Source organism: Hyla sarda, chromosome 3, assembly GCF_029499605.1.
Source record: "Hyla sarda isolate aHylSar1 chromosome 3, aHylSar1.hap1, whole genome shotgun sequence".
Classification (NCBI taxonomy): domain Eukaryota; kingdom Metazoa; phylum Chordata; class Amphibia; order Anura; family Hylidae; genus Hyla; species Hyla sarda.
In genome coordinates, this window is record NC_079191.1 from 421,730,657 (window position 1) to 421,756,877 (window position 26,221).

At 41.8% G+C, this 26,221-nt stretch overlaps 1 protein-coding gene across 2 annotated transcripts in view; it reads left to right on the forward strand.

Annotated features, from left to right (window-relative positions):
• Window positions 1–26,221, forward strand: part of TGFB2 (transforming growth factor beta 2) — a 126,424-nt gene that overhangs the window by 86,104 nt on the left and 14,099 nt on the right. For both annotated transcript variants that reach the window (XM_056568356.1, XM_056568357.1), the window contains exon 2: window positions 18,459–18,622. In XM_056568356.1, the coding sequence (XP_056424331.1) occupies window positions 18,459–18,622 (164 nt within the window). The remainder of the gene's footprint in view (window positions 1–18,458; window positions 18,623–26,221) is intronic.

A 26,221-nucleotide genomic window follows, 5' to 3' on the forward strand; every position in this document is an offset into this window, starting at 1 on the left:
CCGTATTAAATATAGTGACAGAATGGATATATGGACTTGGGATACACAGCACATGTTATCGAATGGTTAATACATCGGGTCACAAATACAAGAAGAATAATATGTTAGCAAATACTCTTCTCGTCAAGACCAATAACTATATAATCCACAATACGTGTGAAATTTACCAAGCATTGCTCCATCTCCTGGAGGGGTTTCTATGGAGTATGTCATAACACTGGATAGCATTACCATGTTCTCTGCCGATGACACAGCTAAACTACAACAACTGCTAATTTATTGTGTCTCCAGCTATAATATATGTCAATTATAGGTTCCTCCATAATAGCTCCCCAGCATTTCCTGAACGTCTTGTTATACCTATTACATATTCATTCCCCCGTCCCATCTGGAGTTTGTTTAAAGCTGAATAGTGTCACTGTAAATGTTAAGCAGCCCAGAACAGAGGGACAGATGAGGATGGTGGTTATACTCAAATCATTTGGGGGCATGAATGGTGGACAGAGAGAATGGTAAATTGAACATATTGGACCTTTTAGAATTTTTATGGTAGAGCAGTAACAACATCTGAAGTATGAATCCAAACTTCACCATGGTTAAAGGGGTACACCGGTGAAAAACTTTTTTTTTTTTTTAAATCAACTGGTGCCAGAAAGTTTAAGATTTTTTTTATAGAAGTAATTTACAAATCTATTTTTAACTTTCTGGCACCAGTTGATTTAAAAAAAAAAAAAAAGTTTTTCACCGGAGTACCCCGTTAAATCTGTTGGTACCCAAGATGGTGGCTTCAGAATTCTCCCACCACCCATAGTTCCTTGAACACCAGCACCATGGACTTTCTTTTATTTTCCCCTTGTTGCACTTCTCGCCACCAATAACTAGGATTCTTATTTATCTGGACAGCTCCGCCTATAACTCCTCCTACCCAAGATGTCTAGTCTTAAAGTGACAGCTCTCGGTGTTGCATGAATCTGAGGAACCTCTAACCAGGTTCCCCTGAAGTTACAAGGCAGTTTGGGATATGAAAGATTTGAAGAGCCACACATTCAGCCACAGCTAAGATAGGGAACAGGCATTAACACATATCATTAGTTCTATTTATGTCCCAGGTCTGTTCATGTTTCTGGCCAAATATATACAGAGAAAACACATGGCACAGGCTCAGGCCTCCGACCTGGTTTTCAATGACTGTCTGGCTGGAGAGCCACACATTGGGGACCACTGCCATATGTAGATACATAGGCACACACAACATACCAATACTTATGGGTGGCCATGGCTAAATTGATGGTGGATGTAATTTAACCCCTTTGGTACTGCTATATCTGTATGTAGGATGTATCAGAAACAGGATATTTGTTATCCCAGTTGAATGGCTATAAAACATGACTTGCATTTGGACAATAGTGGAACAAAAAACTTGGATGAATTCTTGATAATACAGCCACTATCTCTCCCGACGTTCCCCAATACCCCGCCATGCATGTGTTTTTAATGGGGAGGAGGAAATTTGGCACTTATAGGCACCTCTGGCAATGGCTTATCTCTCCTGAGAGCAAAAGGATCGGCATGTGGACTCCAACATGCCTAATCCTTTTGTTCTTAGGGAAGATGAGCCACTGCCAGAGTCTATTTTCCTTCTCCCCATTCAAACATGCATGCTTGTGAGGCATCCATACCATTGGTCCCCAAACCAGTCCTCAAGGCCACCAACAATTAAAGGGGTTATCCACCATAAGATGATTTTAGTACGTACCTGGCAGACAGTAATGGACATGCTAAGGAAGGATCTGCGCTTGTCTTGGGGCTAAATGGCTATGTTGTGAGATTACCATAACACTGTGGCTAGCTTTTTGTGAACTTGTATTTCCTGTTTGACTTTTCTTTTTTTTACTACAAATCCCATAATTCTATTTTCCTCCTTCCCACACATCAGCTACCCCAGCCATTGAAACATAAATGAGCAGCAGACCAGTGGTTTTCAATCAGGGTGCATCCAGCTGTTGCATTAGTTGCAGTTGATCTCTCTCCCACCAAGCTATCACGCCCCCTCCCGTAGGCTTGCATTGAGGGGCGGAGCGTGAGGTCACATGGGGGAGGAGGCGTGACGTCACACGCCGCTGGCCCTGTGATCGACAGTAATCAGACCCAGAGCGAACACGCTCCGGAGACTGATTACAAACGGGGTGCCGCGTGCAAGATCCCGGGGGTCCCCAGTGGCGGGACTCCTGCGATCAGGCATCTTATCCCCTATCGTTTGGATAGGGGATAAGATGTGTAAGAACCGGAGAACCCCTTTAACCAACATCACCTGACACACAAGCTGTTAATCTGTGTTATGAATGCACGTACATGTGCACTGGTAATGTCATCAGGGGGCTGGCTTCACACCACAGACAAAGCAGCCAAGCCCCCTTTCAGCACCTGACTTGTGATGTAATGTCTTGGGCCCCGCAACAAGCCGGGAAATGTCCAAGACAACACTCTTTTTGTAGGCTTCAAATAATGAATTTTCGGGGAAAAGAAAGACAAAGAAACTGAATACCAGCCCCCAAACATAGATAAGCGAAATATATTAGTATTTGCTGCTCCTGTCTTACATTCGAAGAACTAAAAAGTCCCAGAATACCCCTTTAATCTAATGTGTATGGTCAGCTTTACTTTTGACCATACTTTCCCATCAGAACTATCTACATTGCTTATCGTTTGTATCATTGCAACTTATTAATGAATATTACAATTCTTTTTATTTTTTTTATTTTACTTCCTCTTGGCATCATCCCATTGTGTTATCTTCATTCATCCTGGGCCATAAACGATGTAATAGCTGCTGTACGTCAGATGCCTTTGGACGCGGGTTAGCTCAGCGTTGTGTGCTATCACACGTCTCTTTGTTTTCGATGGCTCGGAGAGGTAATGAGGCTAATTGAAAACTGAAGCAGAGTTTATTGCGCTGACATTATGCAGAAGCGAGCGAGAGAGATAATTACACTTCAATTTCCTTGCCCCAAGGTAGGGACACATAATACCGCACTGAATAATTCAGAGAGTGCTTGTGCAATCCCTGGGAAATGCCCCGCCACCCTCATTTCCTTCAACATTGTGTTTATCATGTACAAAGTGACGGCTTCCAGAGACACTGGTGACCCAGCGTAAGAGACTGCGGAAAACAGAAGACTTCGGGAAATGTTTATTTGCTCTTATGTGAAAACTTTCAAAATGTTAGTCCCCTAGTACAGTAAACACAGGGGCCGGCCTTAGATTAATGGGCTCTGGAGCCTGTTCTCTATAGAAAGCCTACGTATCGTCTGGTATCTTACAGTTTTTGCTAACAAATGTTGGATATCTAAGATGTATAATGGGCTGACGGCAGACTGTTACGTTACAATATTTATTTCTGCACGTTATTGATGACCTGTTTTCCCAAGTTAGCCAAAACCAAAGCTTACGTTTAGATTTTTTTGTGAAAGCAAAAAAAAAAAAATTCTGGTTGACTATTAGATTGCCAATAACTGCGGCAAACCATCCTGTCATAATGAGGGCATATAAATGGTTTGGCTTACGAAAACAACCCTTGTTGCCCACTATGTCTCCATATTAGGGTGCCAACTTGGTCTTAGTGTATTAGATTGCAAACTCAGTCTCCATGTTTCCATATTAGGTTGCCCAGTTGGTCTCTTTTTCTCTATTAGATTGGCAACCTGGTCTCTATGTGGGGGGGGGGGAGGGGGGTGCATCAAAACCTGAGGGAAAAGTTGCCCATAGCAACCAATTAAATAGCTTCTTTCAGTTCTCAGAGGCCTGTGAAAAAGGAAAGAAGCGATCTGATAGGTTGCTATGGGCAACTAGTCAACTTTTCCTCTACACAGGTTTTGATAAATCTCCCTCATTGTCTCCATATTAGGTTCCCACTTGGTCTCCATGGGGGAGATTTATCCAAACCTGTCCAGAGGAAAAGTTGCTGAGTTGCCCATAGCAACCAATCAGATCGCTTCTTTCATTTTTCACAGGCCTTCTCAAAAATGAAAGAAGCGATCTGATTGGTTGCTATGGGCAACTCAGCAACTTTTCCTCTGGACAGGTTTTGATAAATCTCCCCCATGTCTCCATATTAAAGGGGTACTCCGCTGCTCAGCGTTTGGAACAAACTGTTCCGAACACTGGAGTCGGCGCCAGGAGCTTGTGACATCATAGCCCCGCCCCCTCATTACATCACGCCCCACCCTCTCAATGCAAGTCTATGGGAGGGGGCGTGACATCCGTCACGCCCCCTCCCATAGACTTGCATTGAGGGGGCGGGCGTGACGTCATGAGGGGGCATGGCTATGATATCACGAGCTCTTGGCGCCGACTCCAGCGTTCGGCACAGTTTGTTCCAAACGTTGAGCAGCGGAGTACCCCTTTAAGTTCCCACTTGGTCTCCATGTCTTCGTTATCCACCTGGTCTCCATTTTTCCATATAAGGTTGCTCACTAGGTCTCCATGTCTCCATATTAAGTTGGCAGGATAAAATCAGGCGCGGCACGACTGCCAAGGTAGCGGACAAACACATTTATTTCCCACAATGCAGTGCGACACATTTGACAGTGTGAAACACTGTACAATGTGTCCCATTGCATTTTGGGAAATAAATGTGTTTGTCCGCTATCTTGGCAGTCGTGCCGAGCCTGATTGTATCCCGCCACCACCTGGAGGAAAGAGTTTGGAGTGGTATTACCAATTGGTTTGGGAAAGGCTGGAGCTGACTGCACCATTTGTTAAATATACCGTACATATCCAAATGTGCTTGTTGTGTCCGCACAACCATCTCCATCTCTGGAGGGGAAAAAATCAACCGGTAACAGAAAGTTTTACAGATTTGTAAATTACTTCTATATATAAAAAAAAAATCTTTACCCTTCCAGTACTTATCAGCTGCTGTATGCTCCAGAGGAAGTTGTGTAGTTCTTTCCTGTCTGATCACAGTTAGTCCCTGATCAGCTTGGCTGGCAGCTGAGAAAAAGTCAGGCTTAGTCGTCCTGTAATAACAAAGTATTTGCTGAAATTGAAGGGGATTTTTTTTTGTAGATTCCCAGAAAGTTACTTATTGTTATTGTAAGGGCCGGGATGTGACTGATTGGGATGAATTCGAGGACATGGCTGGTGATTTGGTGGAATTAGCATGTTATATTGATGAGTCCCTTCAGCTCTGGTTACGGCAGCTCGGAGAATACATCCTTTTGTTTTGGCTTAGGGAGGCCGGCCGGCATTGGAGAAGAGGTCCGTGCAGGTGCATCCTCCCCATCTGCACAGAGCTCCCCTTGAAGTTAGTGTTTCACAAGTCTCCGGTGAATATTCCTGACCTCATGAATTAACTCTAAAGGCATGAAAAGGAACAACCAGAAAAGTCAATTTCAAGCTATTTTATGTCAACCAGACTCACACACATTGAAGTGTATGGAGTTCAGAGGCTCGGTGTGTTGGCCGTATAGTATTGTCGTATTCTGTAGGGATGTACAGAGTTTACAGTCCTTACCATAAAGGGTAGATCCACCTTCACTCCTGAGTTGACCTATAGATTTATTTTACTCAATTAATAAAGTTAACTGTCTAAAATTGTGACATAACTCATCATAATCTGAAACTGTATTCACAATTCTGCAAGGTTTAGAGCCAAAATCTCTTGATATATATATATGTATATATATATATATATATATATATATATATATATATATATGAGACCCTGTAGAGTAATCTGATGTGAAAGTAACTTTATTCCCCAACTCAATACTGGTCATCAAATAGTAACCAAACATTTATCTAAAAAAAAAAAAAGGCACCATACTGACCTACCCTGATCCCCTGCTGACGCTGTTCTGACAGCTCCCAGTCCCAAATGCTGTCTACTTCTTCCTCTGATGTGTTGTCTACTGGCCACAGTGGTGAACCACCGTAGACAGCGATTGACTGAGCAGACTTTTCCTGCAGGGTTGATACTTTAGAGTAAGCAGAAGGAAGCAGAGCAGTGTGGACTGTGATCTGTCAGAACAGCATCTGCAATGGGATCTGGGCAGGTAAGTATTGTTTCTTTCTTTTCTTTTTTTTTCTTTAAGAAAAGCCCCCAATCCATTGTAGAAAAAAATTTCATTACTGGATCACCCTCTTTTTATCTATCTCCTATCTATCTATCTATCTATCTATCTATCTATCATCTATTTAATATCTACCTATCTCACATCTATCTATCTATCTATCTATCTCATATCTATCTATCTGTCTGTCAAAAAGATAAATGCATTACATCATTGGTCAATTGGTCAGGTTAAAATCCAAAAAATGTGATTTATTCCATATTGTTTTAGTAACCTCACACTACCTTCAAACTATCTATCTATCTCATATCTATCTAATTCCTATTCATGTATCAATTTATCTATCATCTATCTTTCATATATATCTATCGTATAGTTTGCGCTGACACTGATGCTCCCTGAGCCTGCAGGACAGCTTGAATATCTTTGGAACTTGTTTGGGGCTGCTTATCCCCCATCTGGACTATCCTGCGTTGACACCTTTCATCAATTTTTCTCTTCCGTCCACGCCCAGGGAGATTAGCTACAGTGCCATGGGTTGCAAACATCTTGAAAATGTTGCGCACTGTGGACAAAGGCAAATCTAGATCTCTGGAGATGGACTTGTAACCTTGAGATTGTTGATATTTTTCCACAATTTTGGTTCTCAAGTCCTCAGACAGTTCTCTTCTCCTCTTTCTGTTGTCCATGCTTAGTGTGGCACACACAGACACACAAAGCAAAGACTAAGTGAACTTCTCTCCTTTTTTATGGGCTTTCAGGTGTGATTTTTATATTGGCCACACCTGTTACTTGCCCCCAGGTGAGTTTAAAGGACCATCACATGCTTGAAACAATCTTATTTTTCCACAATTTTGAAAGGGTGCCAATAATTTTGTCCGGCCCATTTTTGGAGTTTGGTGACATTATGTCCATTTAGCTCTTTTTTTCCTCCCTTTTTTGGTTTAGTTCCAATACACACAAAGGGAATAAACATGTGTATAGCAAAACATGTGTTACTGCAATCCTTTACTGTGAGAAATACTTCATTTTCTTGGAAAATTTCAGGGGTGCCAACATTTACGGCCATGACTGTATGTATCTATCTCATAATTATCCATCCATCTTTTTATCTATCCATCTATTTGCACATCTCGGCCAAAGCTATTTTTTTCTAGTTCCTTGAGAAGAAATCCCACAAAACAGCAGAAAGCAAACCCGCTATTAAGTGATCAAGACAGATTACCGTCCTTCCCGTCCCGCAGAGCCAACGTGAAGCCTTCAAACCCAATAGTCTCAATCATTTACATTCCTTGCGGGATACAGAGTCCTCCCCTCTATATTTAAAACAGACAATGGCCGACTCTCTCCCCAAACGTCAACCATCTGTCCACAAATTGCCGAGCCAAAGCTTCAATAGGAGAAAGATGTCGGATATTACGGCCCTTGCCCGTTCCTATTGCTACTTTGTGCTGCGCAATAATTCTCTGCAAATCTCACTATTGCCTCCGATCACCGCCGCGCTCCTGCCATTTCCCGTCCTGATTACTGTAACCTTTTCCCTGGCAGCTTCCATCGCCTATTACAGTCACACTAAGTATGGAGGGGATGTGGCGGGGGAAAGTATCTGAAATATGGAAATAAATTCAGGATTTCCTTCTTGTTTTGAATTGGAAAGTCCAGAGCTGCGTTTCCCAATCAGTGTGTCTCCAGCTGTCGCAAAACTACAACTCCCAGCATTGGCTGTCCGGGCATGCTGGGAGTTGTAGTTTTGCAACAGCCGGAGGCACACTGGTTGGGGAACACTGCTCTAGAGATTATAGATTTTATATGGCTTTGTTTTTAAGGACCATTAAAGTTTAAAATTAGGAATCTTAGTACCTAGTGTACCGCCATAGGTCTAACCTAGTGTACCGCCATAGGTCTAACCTAGTGTACCACTATAGGTCTAACCTAGTGTACCGCTATAGGTCTAACCTAGTGTACCGCTATAGGTCTAACCTATTGTACTGCCATAGGTCTAACCTAGTGTACCACCATAGGTCTAACCTAGTGTACCGCTATAGGTCTAACCTAGTGTACCGCCATAGGTCTAACCTAGTGTACCACTATAGGTCTAACCTAGTGTACCGCCATAGGTCTAACCTAGTGTACCGCTATAGGTCTAACCTAGTGTACCGCCATAGGTCTAACCTAGTGTACCGCTATAGGTATAACCTAGTGTACCGCCATAGGTCTAACCAAGTGTACCGCCATAGGTCTAACCTAGTGTACCGCTATAGGTCTAACCTATTGTACTGCCATAGGTCTAACCTAGTGTACCGCCACTCTAACCTAGTGTACCTCCATAGGTCTAATTTAGTGTACCTCCATAGGTCTAACCTAGTGTACCGCTATAGGTCTAACCTAGTGTACCGCTATAGGTCTAACCTAGTGTACCGCCATAGGTCTAACCTAGTGTACCGCCATAGGTCTAAACTAGTGTACCGCCATAGGTCTAACCTTGTGTACCGCCACTCTAACCTAGTGTACCGCCATAGGTCTAACCTAGTGTACCACTATAGGTCTAACCTAGTGTACCGCCACTCTAACCTAGTGTACCGCCATAGGTCTAACCTAGTGTACCGCCACTCTAACCTAGTGTACCGCCATAGGTCTAACCTAGTGTACCGCCACTCTAACCTAGTGTACCGCCATAGGTCTAACCTAGTGTATCACTTAGGTCTAACTTGAGTGATAAATGGTTGTGTCTAGGCTTGGCACGACACCATAGAAAGTTTAAAATTAGGAATCCACCGCAGCGCTTCCCAATGGGGTCCAGCTATTAGCCAATCGGAAGATCCGGATGACAATTTAACGCGTTTCAGCTCACAGTGGGCAGTGCCTTCAACAGGCATTACTGATCATGAGCCGAAATGCGGCGCAATTTTTGTAATCAAGATCCGGTATACTGTCTATGGGGGGGGAGATGCACCAAAACTTGTGCCAGGAAAAAGTCGACCAGTTGCCCATAGCAACCAATGATCTAGCTTCTTTCATTTTTAAAAAGGCCTCTGAAAATGAAAGAAGCGATCTGATTGGTTGCCATGGGCAACAGGTCAACTTTTCCTCTGCACAGGTCTTCATAAATCTCCCATAAATCTACTCCGTCCATTGTATTATGGGTCTTTTTTTTCATTACAGCAGGTGTACGGTGTGGTTTTGGTTTCATGTGTGTACAATGTATATAGGTTATAAGTCACCATTTACGTCACTAAAGCCGGCCATACAGATTGTATCAGTGTTTGCCAACCAGGGTGCCTCCAGCTGTTGCAAAACGACAACTCTCAGCATGCCCGGACAGCCTTTGGCTGTCCGGGCATGCTGGGAGTTGTAGTTTTACAACGGCTAGAGGCCCCCTGGTTTGGGAACACTGCATTGCATTAAAGTCAGCCACTGATTTTAACGGGATCAGCTGATCATCTGTTGTTTATGTTGCATTCCCGACCATCAGATATCAGAATGAACGATCATGTCCGATTTTTTTACTTGCCCGATCCTTTTTTAGGTAGAAAAGTTGTTCTTCCCTTTTCCCATTTATAATACATGTACGCTCAACCGTGCCTAGCGTACATGTGCATGGTGGTTCAGTTAAATGAACTGTATGGGCAGCTAAAGACTGCTGTATATTTTCTTCTTCTTCTTCTGTTATGATGATGAACGATGATGATGATGAATGATGATGTTTATTATTATTCATATTTTTTACTTTATTATTGTTTTATTATTTTTTACTATTATTATTATTATTCTAATAATATTTTATTACTATTCTTATTATCATAATTTTTTTTATGGTATCATTATAATTTTTTTACTATTATTATTAATACGTTGCTATCATTATTTTATTACTATTATTATATATTTTTTTACTATTATTATTATTATTTTAATAATATTTGATTACTATTATTATTATTATTATTACGGTATCATTATTATTGTATTACTATTATTATTATTATTAATACATTGCTATCATAATTTTATTACTATTATTATCATTAATATATATTTTTTTTACTATTATCATTATTATTATTTTAATAATATGTTATTACTATTATTATTATCATTATTATTATTACAGTATCATTATTATTTTTTTACTTATTATTATTATCATCAATAGATTGCTATCATTATTTTATAACTATTATTATCATTATTATTTTTTTACTATTATCATTATTTTAATAATATTTTATTACTAATATTATTATCATTATTATTATTACGGTATCATTATTATTTTATTGCTATTATTATTGATACATTGCTATAATTATTTTATTTCTATTATTATCATTATATATATATTTTTTACTATTATCATTATTATTATTATTTTAATAATATTTTATTATTATTATTATCATTATTATTATTATTACGGTATCATTATTATTGTATTACTATTATTATTATTATTATTATTATTATTATTAATAATATATTGCTATCATTATTTTATTACTATTATCATTATTATATATATATATTTTTTACTATTATCATTATTATTTAAATAATATTTTATTACTATTATTATTATGGTATCATTATTGTTTTATTATTATTATTATAATTATTAATAATACATTGCTATTATTTTATTATTATTATTATCTTCATTATTATTATTCTTTTTTTTTACTATTATTATCATTATTAATATTATTCATACTATTCTCATATACCGTAATTTAACTTCTGTAAAGTAGTTATGGAGGCATTCTATAGCTTTGTTGTTTTGAGCACTATATGGTGCTATAATGCATTTACTTGGTAATGCTGATATGAGAGCATCCTTTGCTCTGGCACCTAATTGTGGTATAAATTAGACACAATATGACGCTATTATATGGGGCAGTATTATGGCGGCATTTTTTATTTTCCTTCCTATTGACAAATGACATTCACACCTAGAACTTGAAGACTGCAAGGGCATGTGTGACCCCCGGGGGAATCCTGGGTCGGCTGTTATAGTAATTTTTGGGGGGGCTTTTATTCTATGTCTATATTGAAATGCCCATTAATGATCCAACACAATATGACGCTATTATAGTGGGCAGTATTATGGCTGCATTATTTATTTTCCCTCCTATTGACAAATGACATTCACACCTACAACTTGTCGGTGTTACGCCGAGCGCTCCGGGTCCCTGCTCCTCCCCGGAGCGCTCGCGGCATTCCCCTCTCTGCAGCGCCCTGGTCAGACCCGCTGACCGGAAGCGCTGCACTGACACTGCTGACGGGGATGCGATTGGCATAGCGGGACACGCCCGCTCGCGAATCGCATCCCAAGCTACTAACCTGTCCCGGTCCCCGGCTGTCACGACCTGGCGCGCGCGGCTCCGCTCTCTAGGGCGCGCGCGCACCAGCTCTCTAAGATTTAAAGGGCCAGTGCACCAATGATTGGTGCCTGGCCCAAATTATTCTAATTAGCTTCCACCTGCTCCACGTTCATATAATCTCACTTCCCCTTCCCTGCTTTGCCGGATCTTGTTGCCCTTGTGCCTAGAGAAAGCGTTTACTGTTTTTGCCATGCCAGTGTTTCCAGACCTTTGCTATCACCATTGACTACGAACCTTGCCGCCTGCCCCGACCTTCTGCTACGTCTGACCTTGCCTCTGTCTAGTCCTTCTGTCCCACGCCTTCTCAGCAGTCAGCGAGATTGAGCCGTTGCCGGTGGATACGACCTGGTTGCTACCGCCTCAGCAAGACCATCCTGCTTTGCGGCGGGCTCTGGTGAATACCAGTAGCAACCTAGAACCGGTCCACCGGTACGGTCCACGCCAATCCCTCGCTGACACAGAGGATCCACATCCAGCCTGCCGAATCCTAACAGTCGGCTGCAATGGCCCGTGTGGCCCCATTGGAAGCCTACATAGGCAGGGGTGTAGCTATAGAGGTAGCAGTCGCATCGGGGCCCTGGTTCCTAAGCGGGCCCCAAAACACAATTGCCCCATAAGAGACCAGTATTATATTTGGCTTATGGGGCCCTGTTGCAGATTTTACATTGGGGCCCAAAAGCTACAAGTATATAGGCTGTTCTATTAGGTTTATTGTCTTTTAATGGAGGTTTATATTGAAATGTCCCATTAATGATCCCAACACATGTCAATCTCTTGTGTCCCGTTTCTTTCTGGCTTGGTTGGGTGCGGAACATTATGGTCAGGGTGTGGTAATATTTGGATTCCGAGCACTTTCAGATCTGCTGAAACGTCTCTTAAGCGTCTTACTAGTGAGAATAATCCCAGGCAGCGGAGGTTTTGACAGGATTTACATGTTATTTTGGCAATTTGCGCGGCTGCTGTGACAACGAGGTGGTTTTGGCAAAGCCGGGCCATTGAGTCTTGTGCTCGTCTCTTGTTGCATTCAAGAGAAGAGAAAACAGAAGATCTACTGTGATCCGTCCCTTCCCGGGAGAATAAGGCGAGGGATTATAGCCAGAATCATTAGTCCTTTTTTTCCCCCAAAAAAAATTCTCATACTTTGGTCATTTACGTGCCAGTTTGCGTTTCATAACAGAACTGCGGAAACATATTATGTGCAGGTTGTTGTATACGATATCCTTGCGTGAAGCGACCAAGAAAACGACCACAAAAGGTGCCACTTGGGCTGTGGCCCTCTAGAGGTTGCAAAACTACAACTCCCAGCAAGCCCGGACAGCCAACGGCTGTCCGGGCTTGCTGGGAGTTGTAGTTTTGCAGCCTCTGGAGGGACACAGTATGGAGACCACCAATGTGCCCACTTGACCCTTTAGGAAGCCAGAGCAAATGAGTTCATGTTGAGTGTTATCAAAAGGGTTAAAGGGGTACTCCGGCGGAAAACTTTATTTTATTTTTTTATTTTTTTATTTAAATCAACTGATGCCAGAAAGTTAAACAGATTTGTAAATTACTTCCATTAAAAAAAAATCTTAATCCTTCCAGTACTTATTAGCATCTGTATACTACAGAGGAAGTTCTATTCTTTTTGGATTTCTTTCTGTCACGAACACAGTGCTCTCTGCTGACACCTCTGTCCATTTCAGGAGCTTTCCAGAGCAGGAGAAAATCCGCATAGCAAACATATGCTGCTCTGAACAGTTCCTAAAATGGACAGAGATGTCAGCAGAGAGCACTGTGTTTGTGAGAGAAAGAAATCCAAAAAGTTAATAATTTCCTCTGTAGTATACAGATTTGTTTTTAATAGAAGTCATTTACAAATCTGTTTAACTTTCTGGCATCAGTTCGTCTAAAGAAAGAACATTTTTTCCATCGGAGTACCCCCTTTAAACCATACGATGATGACGGCAGCAGGAGAGGAGGGTGCTGATTTTATGGGAGGCAGTGACCTGATTGATGTGGGTGAAGACAGAGCCTCATGTCAACAGGGACACTGTTATGGAGTGAATATTGATAGGGGAGAAAGGTAAAAGCAGAAGAGGAGTGCGATGATTTTGCAGCAGGCAGCGACCTGGCCACTCATGTGATGGCATTTGTGAAGACAAAGCCTCGTATAAATAGGGGCACTGTTATGAAGTGAACGATGGCAGAACACTTATGGGTCACTGTTATGGAGTGAATATTGATAGGGGAGAAAGGTAAAAGCAGAAGAGGAGTTCGATGATTTTGCAGCAGGCAGCGACCTGGCCACTCATGTGATGGCATTTGTGAAGACAAAGCCTCGTATAAATAGGGACACTGTTATGAAGTGAATGGTGGTAGAACACTTATGGGTCACTGTTATGAAGTTTATACTGATAGAGAATAAAGATTAAAGCAGGAAAGGAGTGTGATGATTTTTGCTGAAGACAGTGACCTGACCACTTGTGTGATGGCATTTGTGAAGACAAAGCCTCGTATAAATAGGGACACTGTTATGAAGTGAACGATGGCAGAACACTTATGAGACACTGTTATGAAGATAATATTGATAGGAAGTTCAGATAGCAGCAGGGGATAAGTACGTTGATTTTAGGGAAGGCAGTGACCTGTCTACTGGTCTACTTGTCCCCTATCTTGTGATGACAGGATTACGTTATCATGGAATAGAAAAGTCTACAGCAAATCAGGTTGTGGAGATGATTCCAGCAATAAGAAAGGAGCGTGATGATTTTGCAGGAGGCAGTGACCTCATCTCTCATGTGATGGCACGTGTAAAGACAGCCTCGTATAAATAGGGACACTGTTATGGAGTAAAGGGTGAAAGAACACTTATGGGAAAGCCTCATGTAAACAGGGACACTGTTATGAAGTTAATATTCATAAGGAATAAAGATAGCAGCAGGAGATGAGTATGCTGTTTTTGGGGGAGGCAGTGACCTGTTTACTGGTCTACCTGTCCCCTGACCGGCCCACTGATGTGATGACGTTTGTGAAGACTCCGCCTCATATAAATATGGACCGTATTATGGAGTGAACAGTGATAGGGGATAAGGATAGCAGCAGGAGTAGGGTGGGCTGATCTTGTGGGAGACAGTGGCCTATCTACTTATCTGATCTTGTTCATGGTGACAGGCGATGGAACAGTGTGCAGAAAATTAGGGCATGGAAATGATGACAGCAGCAGGAGAGAAGTGTGAGGATTTTTATGACAATTGGTCACATATACAACATGCATAATGCAACTAGCAAATTTTGACAAATACTGCCACTGAACATTCCACACCATGTAGTTTTCAGAGCAACAGAGAAAGAGATAATCTGCAGCTACATCCCCCTCCTCCCCCTCTTGTGGTCTCCTTTTTGTAATCCATGCAGATTGTGAAAGAGTCTACAGACAGGGAAAGGGGAAATACAGACTGATGGAAGGTGAGAAGAGGCTTCCCCTAATGACATATACCGCAAATTTGTATGTACTACTATATTTTAGCAATAATAATAGGTACATTCTATTTATCCCATATCTATATATCTCATATCTATCTATCTGTCCATCTATCTCATGTCTATCTATCTATCTATCTATCTATCTCATATCTATATATCTGTCCATCTATCTCATATCTATCTATTTATCTATCTATCTCATATCTATCTATCTCATATCTATCTATCTCATATCTATCTATCTATCTATCTATCTCATATCTATCTTTCTATCTCATATCTATCTATCTATCTATCTATCTATCTATCTCATATCTATCTATCTCATATCTATCTATCTATCTATCTATCTCATATCTATCTATCTATCTATCTATCTATCTCATATCTATCTCATATCTATCTATCTATCTATCTCATATCTATCTATCTATCTCATATCTATCTATCTATCTCATATCTATCTATCTATCTCATATCTATCTATCTCATATCTATCTATCTATCTCATATCTATCTATCTATCTATCTATCTCATATCTATCTATCTATCATGCTTGAAAATGGTGGCATGAGGCTGCTGAAACGTAGCTCCTTGTACACTGCTGAAGATGGAATAAATTCACATTTGGTTTATGTTACGCCTGTGTGCTACAGTTCCTTTGGATATTTAGCTATCTATCCATCCATCTATTTATCTATCTGTCATCTATCTATATTTTATCCATCTTTTCTCTATTATCTGTCATACTGTATATCTGTCTACTTACCTTATCCATCTTATATCTACCTATCAATTTTGCTATTTATATTCTACCTTTCTGTCTGTCTATCTATCTTGTCTATCTATCTATCTATCTATCTCATATCTATCTATTATCCACCTCTTTTCAAGGTCATCCACCTATATACTATACTTTATCTTCTATCTATCTCATTTCTATCCATCCATCCATTCATCTCTCTCTCTCTCTCTCTCTCTCTCTCTATCATCTGTCTGATATTCTATCATGGCCTCGATTCAGTGTTATGTGTGCTATCTGACTATATATATATATATATATATATATATATATATATATATATAAATTATGTATCCCAGTGCATTGTCCATTTGTGGATTGAATTCCGATATTCTCTAGAATTCATCCATTCCATTAGAAGTCGGTCCATTCATTGATGCAGATTTTCACACAGTAGTGAGAGCCATTTTGCTGGTCTTAGCCAACATTCCAGAGGACACCATCAATCCTCAAGAAGCCACTGACATCAATAAAGCCGGACAGGTTTCCCTGAGCTGTACTAATATTTATGAATTTTGGGGCAGCCCCCTGTCCTTTGATGCTTTTTGGCCCCTGGCATTGTTCCCCCTCAGCATAGTTACTGTACATTCAGCCGTTCATGGTAGACCGCCTTCAGAGAACTGACTAATTACCGTAATTGCCGGTGGGAAGAGGAATCGGTCGGGACCTGACGGGGATAACAACTGGGTTTAATAAGGAGACGGAACTGTAAATATTTGCAAATCCCTCTCTCGATGACTACTGCGTTTCGGGAGACCAGGTTGGAAGCAGTAATTGTGAAGTGTTGGCCATAGACCAGAGAACAGGAGCTTCATAAACACAAAAGACCATAAAAATAAATCTTGGTAACACTTGTTTACCGGCGGTAATTACAACAGAGAGACGTTACTTAGAGTCTTCCGTCCTTACAGAATTCCGACAATTCTACCCGTCTTGTCCTTAATATAGATTGCGGTCTTGTGTTGTTTTTTTTTTTCCTTCGAGGAAACAAGAGACATTTATTTTTTTCTTCACTCGTGTAAATCCTTCGATGTTTGTTGCCAATGATGGATTTGCCAACAGGCCTATGCTTGGAAAAACAAAACATTGCCTTACAGTAATGTCACATAAGTCTTTTTTGTTTTTCACAGATCACTCCCACACTAGCACAATTTACCCACAATTCAATCTACCGAAATGAGACGGTTTACATAATAGCATTAAATTTAACCACCGCAGGTTAGGTCGGTCTTGGGTTGGGTAGCTCTTCCAAAATGGAAATTCTTTCCAGGCTGGGAGAAGTAAGATTTGTTAAAAAGGGTATGTGGTATTAAAAAAAAACATGGCTACTGTTGTCTCCAAACAGCGCCACACCTGTCCACAGGTTGTGTGCGGTATTGCACCTCAGCCCCTTTCACTTATGAAGCTGTTACTTATGTTGTCCACAGTCAAGTGTGCATCTATAGAGCTGGAAGGAGTGATGAACTCCTTTAGTTTAGTAGTTACTTCCTCCATTATTTGCCTAGACAATCAAAGCACAGCTGAACACTCCGTGCTTACTGCTCTGCCATGCTGCAAGATGATTTATGCAGTACAGTATCATAACACATTGCACAAAACTACATTTAACATTAACATCTGTATGTATTTAATTGGTGGTGGTGGTGGTGGGGGGGGGGTCCTGGCAGTCACCAATAATGAGAATCGTGGTTCCTTGCGCACATGCTCAACTGCGGCTCCTTTCACCCACATGACCTGCTGATGTTTCGTCATAACTGGGTTTGGAAACACTGATTTAGATCTGTCTAAAGTGTTTCTTAGTACACCAATGGGTCATCAACTCTTTTCTGTTGCCAGACCCAGTGTGTGTAGACCGGCTGTGACAGCCCTAAGACTCTTAAAGCATACCTGTTCTTTCAAAGCTGTTTAAAAACCTGTCTGGTCTTGTTAGATTAACCCTTTATAGTATGACAAGGTGATTTTAATTCTCTCTCGTCTGCTATTGAGTCCCTGAGACCCCCCCCCCCCCCCCCCCTATGGTGCACAGCTATTTCTTATTCTCTCCATTTCAGGGGTCGGGACCAGTGCGAGACTGTTTACCACTAGTACACGTACGGTTACTTCCTCCATTATTTGCTTAGACAATCAAAGCGCAGCACCACACTTAGTCCTAACTGCTCTGCGATGGCATAGTGCTGGTGAAAGTGCACTGAAAAGGCTACTGTAGATTGTAATTTATCTTCAACTGTTCGACGGACTCAGCTTGAGGGCACACAGCCCAGGTTATTCAGGAGCTCTTTTTTGCTCATAGTAGATGCTAACCCTCTGCCCCCAATTCCTGTATTTTGTCTTGGGTCTCACTGTGTTACTAGAGACAAAAATCCAATGACAACAGGCAATGGATATCAGATTGCAAAGAAGGGTGACACCTAGTGTCTAACATTTTATAACAGTTTTTCTGAGGTTTGGGATTATTTTTGGCAAACAATGATTTACAAAAATTTTAGGAAACATCTAGGCCAGTTTTTCCCAACTAGGGTGCCTCCAGCTGTTGCAAAACTACAACTCCCACCCTGGTTGGGAAATACTGGCCTAAGCTGTCACACGAAGGGAAGTTGTTTGAAATCACAGTGCCGATTATATTTGTTTAGCGCGTAGTCACTATGTTTAAATTGTTGTGTAGATGTCTTTAAATTAACACTTATGTTTGTTTTACTGTATTTTTACAACAACAACAAAAAAATGTTTACTTTTTTTTGCAGATGCCATCCACCCAAACTATTACAATGCTTACTTCAGAATCATCCGATTCGACGTCTCTGCCATGGAGAAAAACCTTTCGAATTTAGTGAAGGCAGAATTTAGAGTGTTTCGTTTACAGAATCTGAGAGCGCGAGTATCGGAGCAACGGATAGAACTATATCAGGTGAGGACCAGATTCATTGATATGTGTCTCTATGTTCTGGACAGTCCTTGTTTAGTAATGATGACAAGTTGTCCCACAGCTAGTGTGGTGAGGGTGTGATGAGGGCAGATGGAATTACCCTATGGGCAGATGGCATTAACCCCTTGTGTTCGTGACGCCAGGGCGTAGTTTATCCTCTATACCACCCAAAGGAATACCGCTGGATCCTGGGCTAGGCACGGGGCAAATAATCACTCTGATGCCAAGTTACGGAACAACGGCAGCTTTACTGAGTGAGACAGGTGCAACAGTCTATACAGTTTGGCTAGGCCCACGGAGGTGACCAGGGACTTCAGAGACTTGCTGGGACTTATGGTGGACTGGGAAAATTTGCTGCCGAGCCACACTGACTGAAGACAGATTGACTTGGACTGACTTGACTATGACAGACTATGACTGACTTCACCCCTTCTGTAGCTTACCAGGCTTTGACTTGACCTGTGGGGCAATGGACTTGAGAATCCATGGCTACGTGGTAGACTTTAGGCCTCTTCTGGACTCCAGACACACATTTAGGACTTGACCTCACTGCAACTCAGCAAAGACTTAAAGAAAAAGAGAGGGAAGAGGCTCCACCCAGGGCTTATATGAGGGAGACTAGGAGGGGTCCCATAGGTCACCCTAAGGTCACATGGTCACTGATACCTCACTGGGTCACAATCACATGACAACATGTCTTAAAGGCATAACACATTTTATATACAATACTCTATATAACAAGCATAGAAGCAGATACAAAGGAACAGGTGCAGGGGGGCCCATGGGTCACTGTATGGAGGCTGTCTGACAGGGCAGCTAGGGTATAGGGGTGCAACTCCTGTACTGGGCCACCACACTAGGACTCTTAGTAATTGGCGGTAACCTATAGGTCCAGCTGACAGCTAGTGTTCTGCTTCCCTGCAGGGCCTCAACAGTTGAAATTAAGTATTACATTATATATTCAAATCAAATTCAAATTCACAGAAGTATTTAATCTTCCAGAGCAGTGTTTCCCAACCAGGAACCTCCAGCTGTTGCAAAACTACAACTCCCAGCATCCTTTGACTTTCCGGGCATGCTGGAAGTTGTAGTCTTGCAACAGCTGGAGGCACCCTGGTTGGGAAACACTGCTCTGGAGAGAGACGGCCTCTGAAGCTGTTATCCTCTCTGGCATACAGTGTTGTCTCCTGCCCGCATAGCACAATGCAGGTATTTTTTATCTGTTTGTCAATTGGTGTGAGAACCAATAAAGAATACAGTCATGGCCGTAAATGTTGGCACCCCTGAAATGTTTCTAGAAAATGAAGTATTTCTCACAGTAAAGGATTGCAGTAACACACATTTTGCTATACACATGTTTATTACCTTTGTGTGTATTGGAACTAAACCAAAAAGGGAGGAAAAAAAGCTAATTGGACATAATGTCACCAAACTCCAAAAATGGTCTGGACAAAATTATTGGCACCCTTTCAAAATTGTGGAAAAATAAGATTGTTTCAAGCATGTGATGCTCCTTTAAACTCACCCGGGGCAAGTATCAGGTGTGGGCAATATAAAAATCACACCTGAGGTGTCAGCGCAGGATAGTCTGGATGGTGGATAAGCAGCCCCAAACAAGTTCCAAAGATATTCAAGCTGTCCTGCAGGCTCAGGGAGCATCAGTGTCAGTGCGAACTAGCCGTCAACATTTAAATGAAAAGAAACGCTATGGCAGGAGACCCAGGAGGACCCCACTGCTGACACAGAGACATAAAAAAGCAAGACTACATTTTTCCAAAATTAACTTGAGTAATCCAAAATCCTTCTGGGAAAACGTCTTGTGGACAGATGAGACCAAGATAGAGCTTTTTGGTAAAGCACATCATTCTACTGTTTACCGAAAACAGAATGAGGCCTAAAAAGAAAAGAACACAGTACCTACAGTGAAATATGGTGGAGGTTCGATGATGTTTTGGGTTGTTTTGCTGCCTCTGGCACTGGGTGCCTTGAATGTGTACAAGGCATCATGAAATCTGAGGATTACCAATGGATTTTGTGTCGCACTGTACAGCCCAGTGTCAGAAAGCTGAGTTTGCGTCCGAGATCTTGGGTCCAGCAGGACAATGACCCCAAACATACGTCAAAAAGCCCCCAGAAATGGATGGCAACAAAGCGCTGGAGAGTTCTGAAGTGGCAGCAATGAGTCCAGATCTAAATCCCATTGAACACCTGTGGAGAGATCTTAAAATTGCTGTTGGGAAACGGCGCCTTCCAATAAGAGACCTGGAGCAGTTTGTAAAGGAAGAGTGGTCCATCATTACGGCTGAGAGGTGTAAGAAGCTCATTGATGGTTATAGGAAGCCACTGATTTCAGTTATATTTTCCAAAGGGTGTGCAACCAAATATTAAGTTAAGGGTGCCAATAATTTTGTCCAGCCCATTTTTGGAGTTTGGTGACATTATGTCCAATTTGCTTTTTTCCCCTCCCTTTTTTGGTTTAGTTCAAATACACACAAAGTGAATAAACATGTGTATAGCAAAACATGTGTTACTATGTGTTATTAATATATCTATTGGATATTGCAATTCCACTACTAGTCCCAGTGAACCCGCAAGTCTCCTAAAGTCACTGGTCATCTCCTTGGGCCTAACTGAGCTGTAAAGACTATAACACCTGTCTACCTCAGTAAAGCTGCCATTGTTCCGTAACCTTGCATCGGAGTGATTATTTGCCCCGTGCCTTGCCCAGGAACCAGCGGCCATACCTAGGGTGGTATAGAGGATAACCATGCCCTGGCATCACGAACACAAGGGGTTAATGCCATCTGCCCCTAGGGTAATAAAACCCTTTAAGGGTCTATTCACACGTACAGTATTCTGCTGAAGATTTCATTGTAAACTCAATGACTGAACACTGCTTCAAAACCTGTGCATCAAATCTGCACAGAATGCTGTATGTGTGAATAGACCCTAAAGGGTTTTTTCCATTAGTACATAATATACCGTATTTTTTGCCATATAAGACGCACTTTTTCTTCCCCAAAACTGGGGGGAAAATGTCGGTGCGTCTTATACGGCGAATACACCCCTATCGCGGCGGTCCCTGCGGCCATCAACGGCCGGGACCCGCGGCTAATACAGGACATCACCGATCGCGGTGATGCCCTGTATTAACCCTTCAGATGCGGCAATGAAAGCTGACCGCCGCGTCTGAAGGGAAAGTGACACTAACCCGGCTGTTCAGTCAGGCTGTTCAGGACCGCCGCGATTTCACCGCAGCAGTCCCGAACAGCCCGACTGAATAGCCGGGTTAGTGCTTACAGGACACCGGGAGGGACCTTACCTGCCTCCTCGGTGTCTTCTCAGTTCAGGGATCCCCTTTATGGACAGCGCTCTCCTTCCTCGTCATCACGTCGTCGCTTACGTGCGTAACAACGTGATGACGGCGACGGAGTGCGAGGATACCCGGCCGGCAGCAGAGACGTTCCGGAGTGACGGGGACACGGCGACAGCGATGGAGCGACATCCAGGGCAGCGGTGACGGGTCCGGAGCGGCGGGGACACGTGAGTATTACCTCCTATGCAGTGGTCTTCAATCTGCGGACCTCCAGATGTTGCAAAACTACAACTCCCAGCATGCCCGGACAGCCAACGGCTGTCCGGGCATGCTGGGAGTTGTAGTTTTACAACATCTGGAGGTCCGCAGGTTGAAGACCACTATTGGGTTCAAAATCTTTAATCTTTTAGATTTTGCACCTAAAAATAGGGTGCGTCTTATACGCCAGTGCGTCCTATAGGGCGAAAAATACGGTAGATGTCAGGACAGACCCCACTATAAGCCAAACCGGAGACAGACACTTATATCTGCAGGTGGATGATCTCCAACTTTTTTGAAACAACAACTCAGGCTGTCAGGGCATGCTAGGGGTTGTAGTTTCCCAACAGCCGGGAAGTCACATATCGCAGACCATTGATTTACTTGCTCACTATAATTTTGCGGTGTTGGAGCCCTTCACTGGATACTTGGGATTACTGTTATGGGGCCGCTGACGATTTAGGGATATACATGGAGATTAGATAATGATAGGACAACAGGATTCTCAAGAGAAATCGTTGCCGGGTCACGTTGGGTCAGAGCTCCATTTTGGAGGATTTCTGCCAAATGCAGACTGTAATGGAATGTGATCAGATAAGGCCGCGCTTTATGGGAATTCTTCTCCGCAGATGGCATTTCAGTGCTAGTTTTCAAGATTTTTAAATACTGGGAAGATCTTTCTGGCTGTCACATGTCTCTGATAAAAGCAAAGAGTTAAAGTTATATATTTTTTTTATATATCAACTGGTTCCAGAAAGTTAAACAGATTTGTAAATTACTACTATTAAAAAATCTTAATCCTTTCAGTACTTATGAGCTGCTGAAGTTAAGGTTGTTCTTTTCTGTCTAAGTGCTCTCTGATGACACGTGTCTCGGGAACCACCCAGTTTAGAAGCAAATCCCCATAGCAAACCTCTTCTACTCTGCTCTCTGCTGACATCTCTGCTTGTCTCGGGAACTGCACACTGTTGCCAGACAGAAAACAGCAACTCAACTTCAGCAGTTGATAATTATTGAAAGGATTAAGATTTTTTAATAGAAGTAATTTATAAATCTGTTTAACTTTCTGGAGCCAGTTGATATAAAAAAAAAGTTTTTCCATGGAATACCCCTTTAATATTCACTGATGGATCAATGGAAAGGATCGTACAAACAGAGCGCTGCTCCTGCCGCTGAAATATAGAGGATATATACATGTAGAGATGGTGGAAGCAGATCACCGAGATTCAGAGTCACAGAAATAAGAGAGATTCACATTGTAGAATAACGTTTATTTATATATATAAGATGTAAAGCAAAAACTAACAATTAGATAGATAGATATGAGATAGATAGATATGAGATAGATAGATAGATATGAGATAGATAGATATGAGATGGATAGATAGATAGATAGATATGAGATAGATAGATATGAGATAGATAGATAGATATGAGATAGATATGAGATAGATAGATAGATAGATAGATATGAGATAGATAGATATGAGATAGATAGATAGATATGAGATAGATATGAGATAGATAGATAGATAGATATGAGATAGATAGATATGAGATAGATAGATATGAGATAGATAGATAGATATGAGATAGATAGATAGATAGATATGAGATAGATACATAGATATGAAATAGATCGATTTAAATGATATATTATGTATAGATATGAGAGATACAAAAGACAGGAAAGCAGCACAGCCTCGCAGGTTATATGGACCCTGCCCAGAAGTCCTCTATACAAAAAAAACCAGTAGAGTCACATAGCAGGTTTGGTGGAAAAAATTTGATTTCTTTATTCCATCAGAAAGTGCAAAATATAGCTATGTTTCGGCAACCTCACGTTGGCATTTTCAAGCACCAAATTGCTGTGTGACTCTACTTGTTTTTAGATACATAGATATGAAATACACTGCTCAAAAACATAAAGGGAACACTAAGATAACACATCCTAGATCTGAATGAACTAATCGTATGAAATACTTTCGTCTTTACATAGTTGAATTCGCTGACAACAAAATCACACACAAATTATCAATGGAAATCAAATGTATCAACCCATGGAGGTCTGGATATGGAGTCACACTCAAAATCACAGGGGAAAACCGCACTACAGGCTGATCCAACTTTATGTAATGTCCTTAATACAAGTCACAATGAGGCTCAGTAGTGTGTGTGGCCTCAACGTGCCCGTATGACCTCCCTACAATGCCTGGGCATGGTCCTGATGAGGTGGAGGATGGTCTCCTGGGGGATGTCCTCCCAGACCTGGACTAAAGCATCCACCAACTCCTGGACAGTCTGTGGTGGATGGAGCGAGACATGATGTCCCAGATGTGCTCAATCGGATTCAGGCGGCCAGTCCATAGCATCAATGCCTTCCTCTTGTAGGAACTGCTGACACACTCCAGCCACATGAGGTCTAGCATTGTCTTGTATTAGGAGGAACCCAGGGCCAACCGCACCAGCATATGGTCTCACAAGGGGTCTGAGGATCTCATCTCGGTACCTAATGGCAGTCAGGCTACATATGGCAAGCACATGGAGGGCTGTGCGGCCCCCCAAAGAAATGCCACCCCACACCATTACTGACCCACTGGTCATGCTGGAGGACGTTACAGGCAGCGGAACATTCTCCACGGTGTCTCCAGACTCTGTCACCTCTGTCACATGTGCTCAGTGTGAACCTGCTTTCATCTGTGAAGAGCACAGGGCGCCAGTTGCGAATTTGCCAATCTTAGTGTTCTCTGGCAAATGGCAAACGTCCTGCACGGATTTTGGCTGTAAGCACAACCCCCACCTGTGGACGTCAGGCCCTCATACCACCCTCATGGAGTCTGTTTCAGACAATTTGAGTGGACACATGCACATTTGTGTCCTGCTGGAGGTCATTTTGCAGGGCTCTTGCAGTGCTCCTCCTGCTCTTCCTTGCACAAAGACGGAGGTAGCGGTCCTGCTGCTGGGTCGTTGCCCTTCCTTGATTGTCAATCAGTGTTTCTTCCTGAGTGGACAGTGGGATTTCACAGAAGTGCCATTGACTTGGAGTTACATTGACTTGGAGTTACATTGACTTGGAGTTACAAGTTTCAAGTGTTCCCTTTATTTTTTTAGCAGTGTATGTAGATGTTAAATAAATAGATAGATCAATAGATATAAGATAGATAGATATGAAGTATGTAAATATGAAATAGATAGAAGATAGATAGATATAAGATGAATATAAGGTAGATAGATATGAGAGATATAATAGATATATATATATAAGAAGTATATATTCGAAAGATAGAAAGGAGATAGATAGATACTGAATGGATTAATCAGTCAGTTTGGAAAGCAGATTAATAAAAAGATCAGTAGACAAGCATGGAGGAGGACAGAGTAGGATAGACTGAGGTTATATACAGAGGACTGATGTCTGAACTGGCTCCTATGGGAAGTAAAGCCTCTAGGATATATCCCATATGGTTGAGAATATTCTATTTGTACAGCCAAGAGTTAAATCCTATTTCACATAAAGATGGGAACTCTATCGGCAATGAAGTGTTGATGAAGTGTGTCTGTGGGACTCCTGCTTTGTCCACGAGCGTCTTTCGCTCTGTTGTCCGAGTAGTGTTTATATTGTTACTATTCTATAAAATATTTTTCCACTGGAGCACATTTATGACATTTTAGGGTTTGTGCCTCTTTGGCTCTCGTGAACATTTCTTCGCTCTTCTCAAAGAGATGTATATGTTATGGGAAAGTACCAGTATATAGAACCTTACGTCTGAGAAGATGCAGAATGTGGGCTAAGTGCTCAACCAATCCCTTTTTTAGAGTTTGTGGTCTCAGGATTTGGGTCTTGACCCATGGAAACTTTCTTCATACTGTATCTTTGTGACATCAGTCTCCAAATGACAGTGACATCCAGAGTGTATTCTGGTGATATATGTGTGTGGGCATTGAGAGGTTAAAGGGTTACTGCCATTAGACATTGGTTGGGGCTTGGATCTTCAGACCTCCACCGA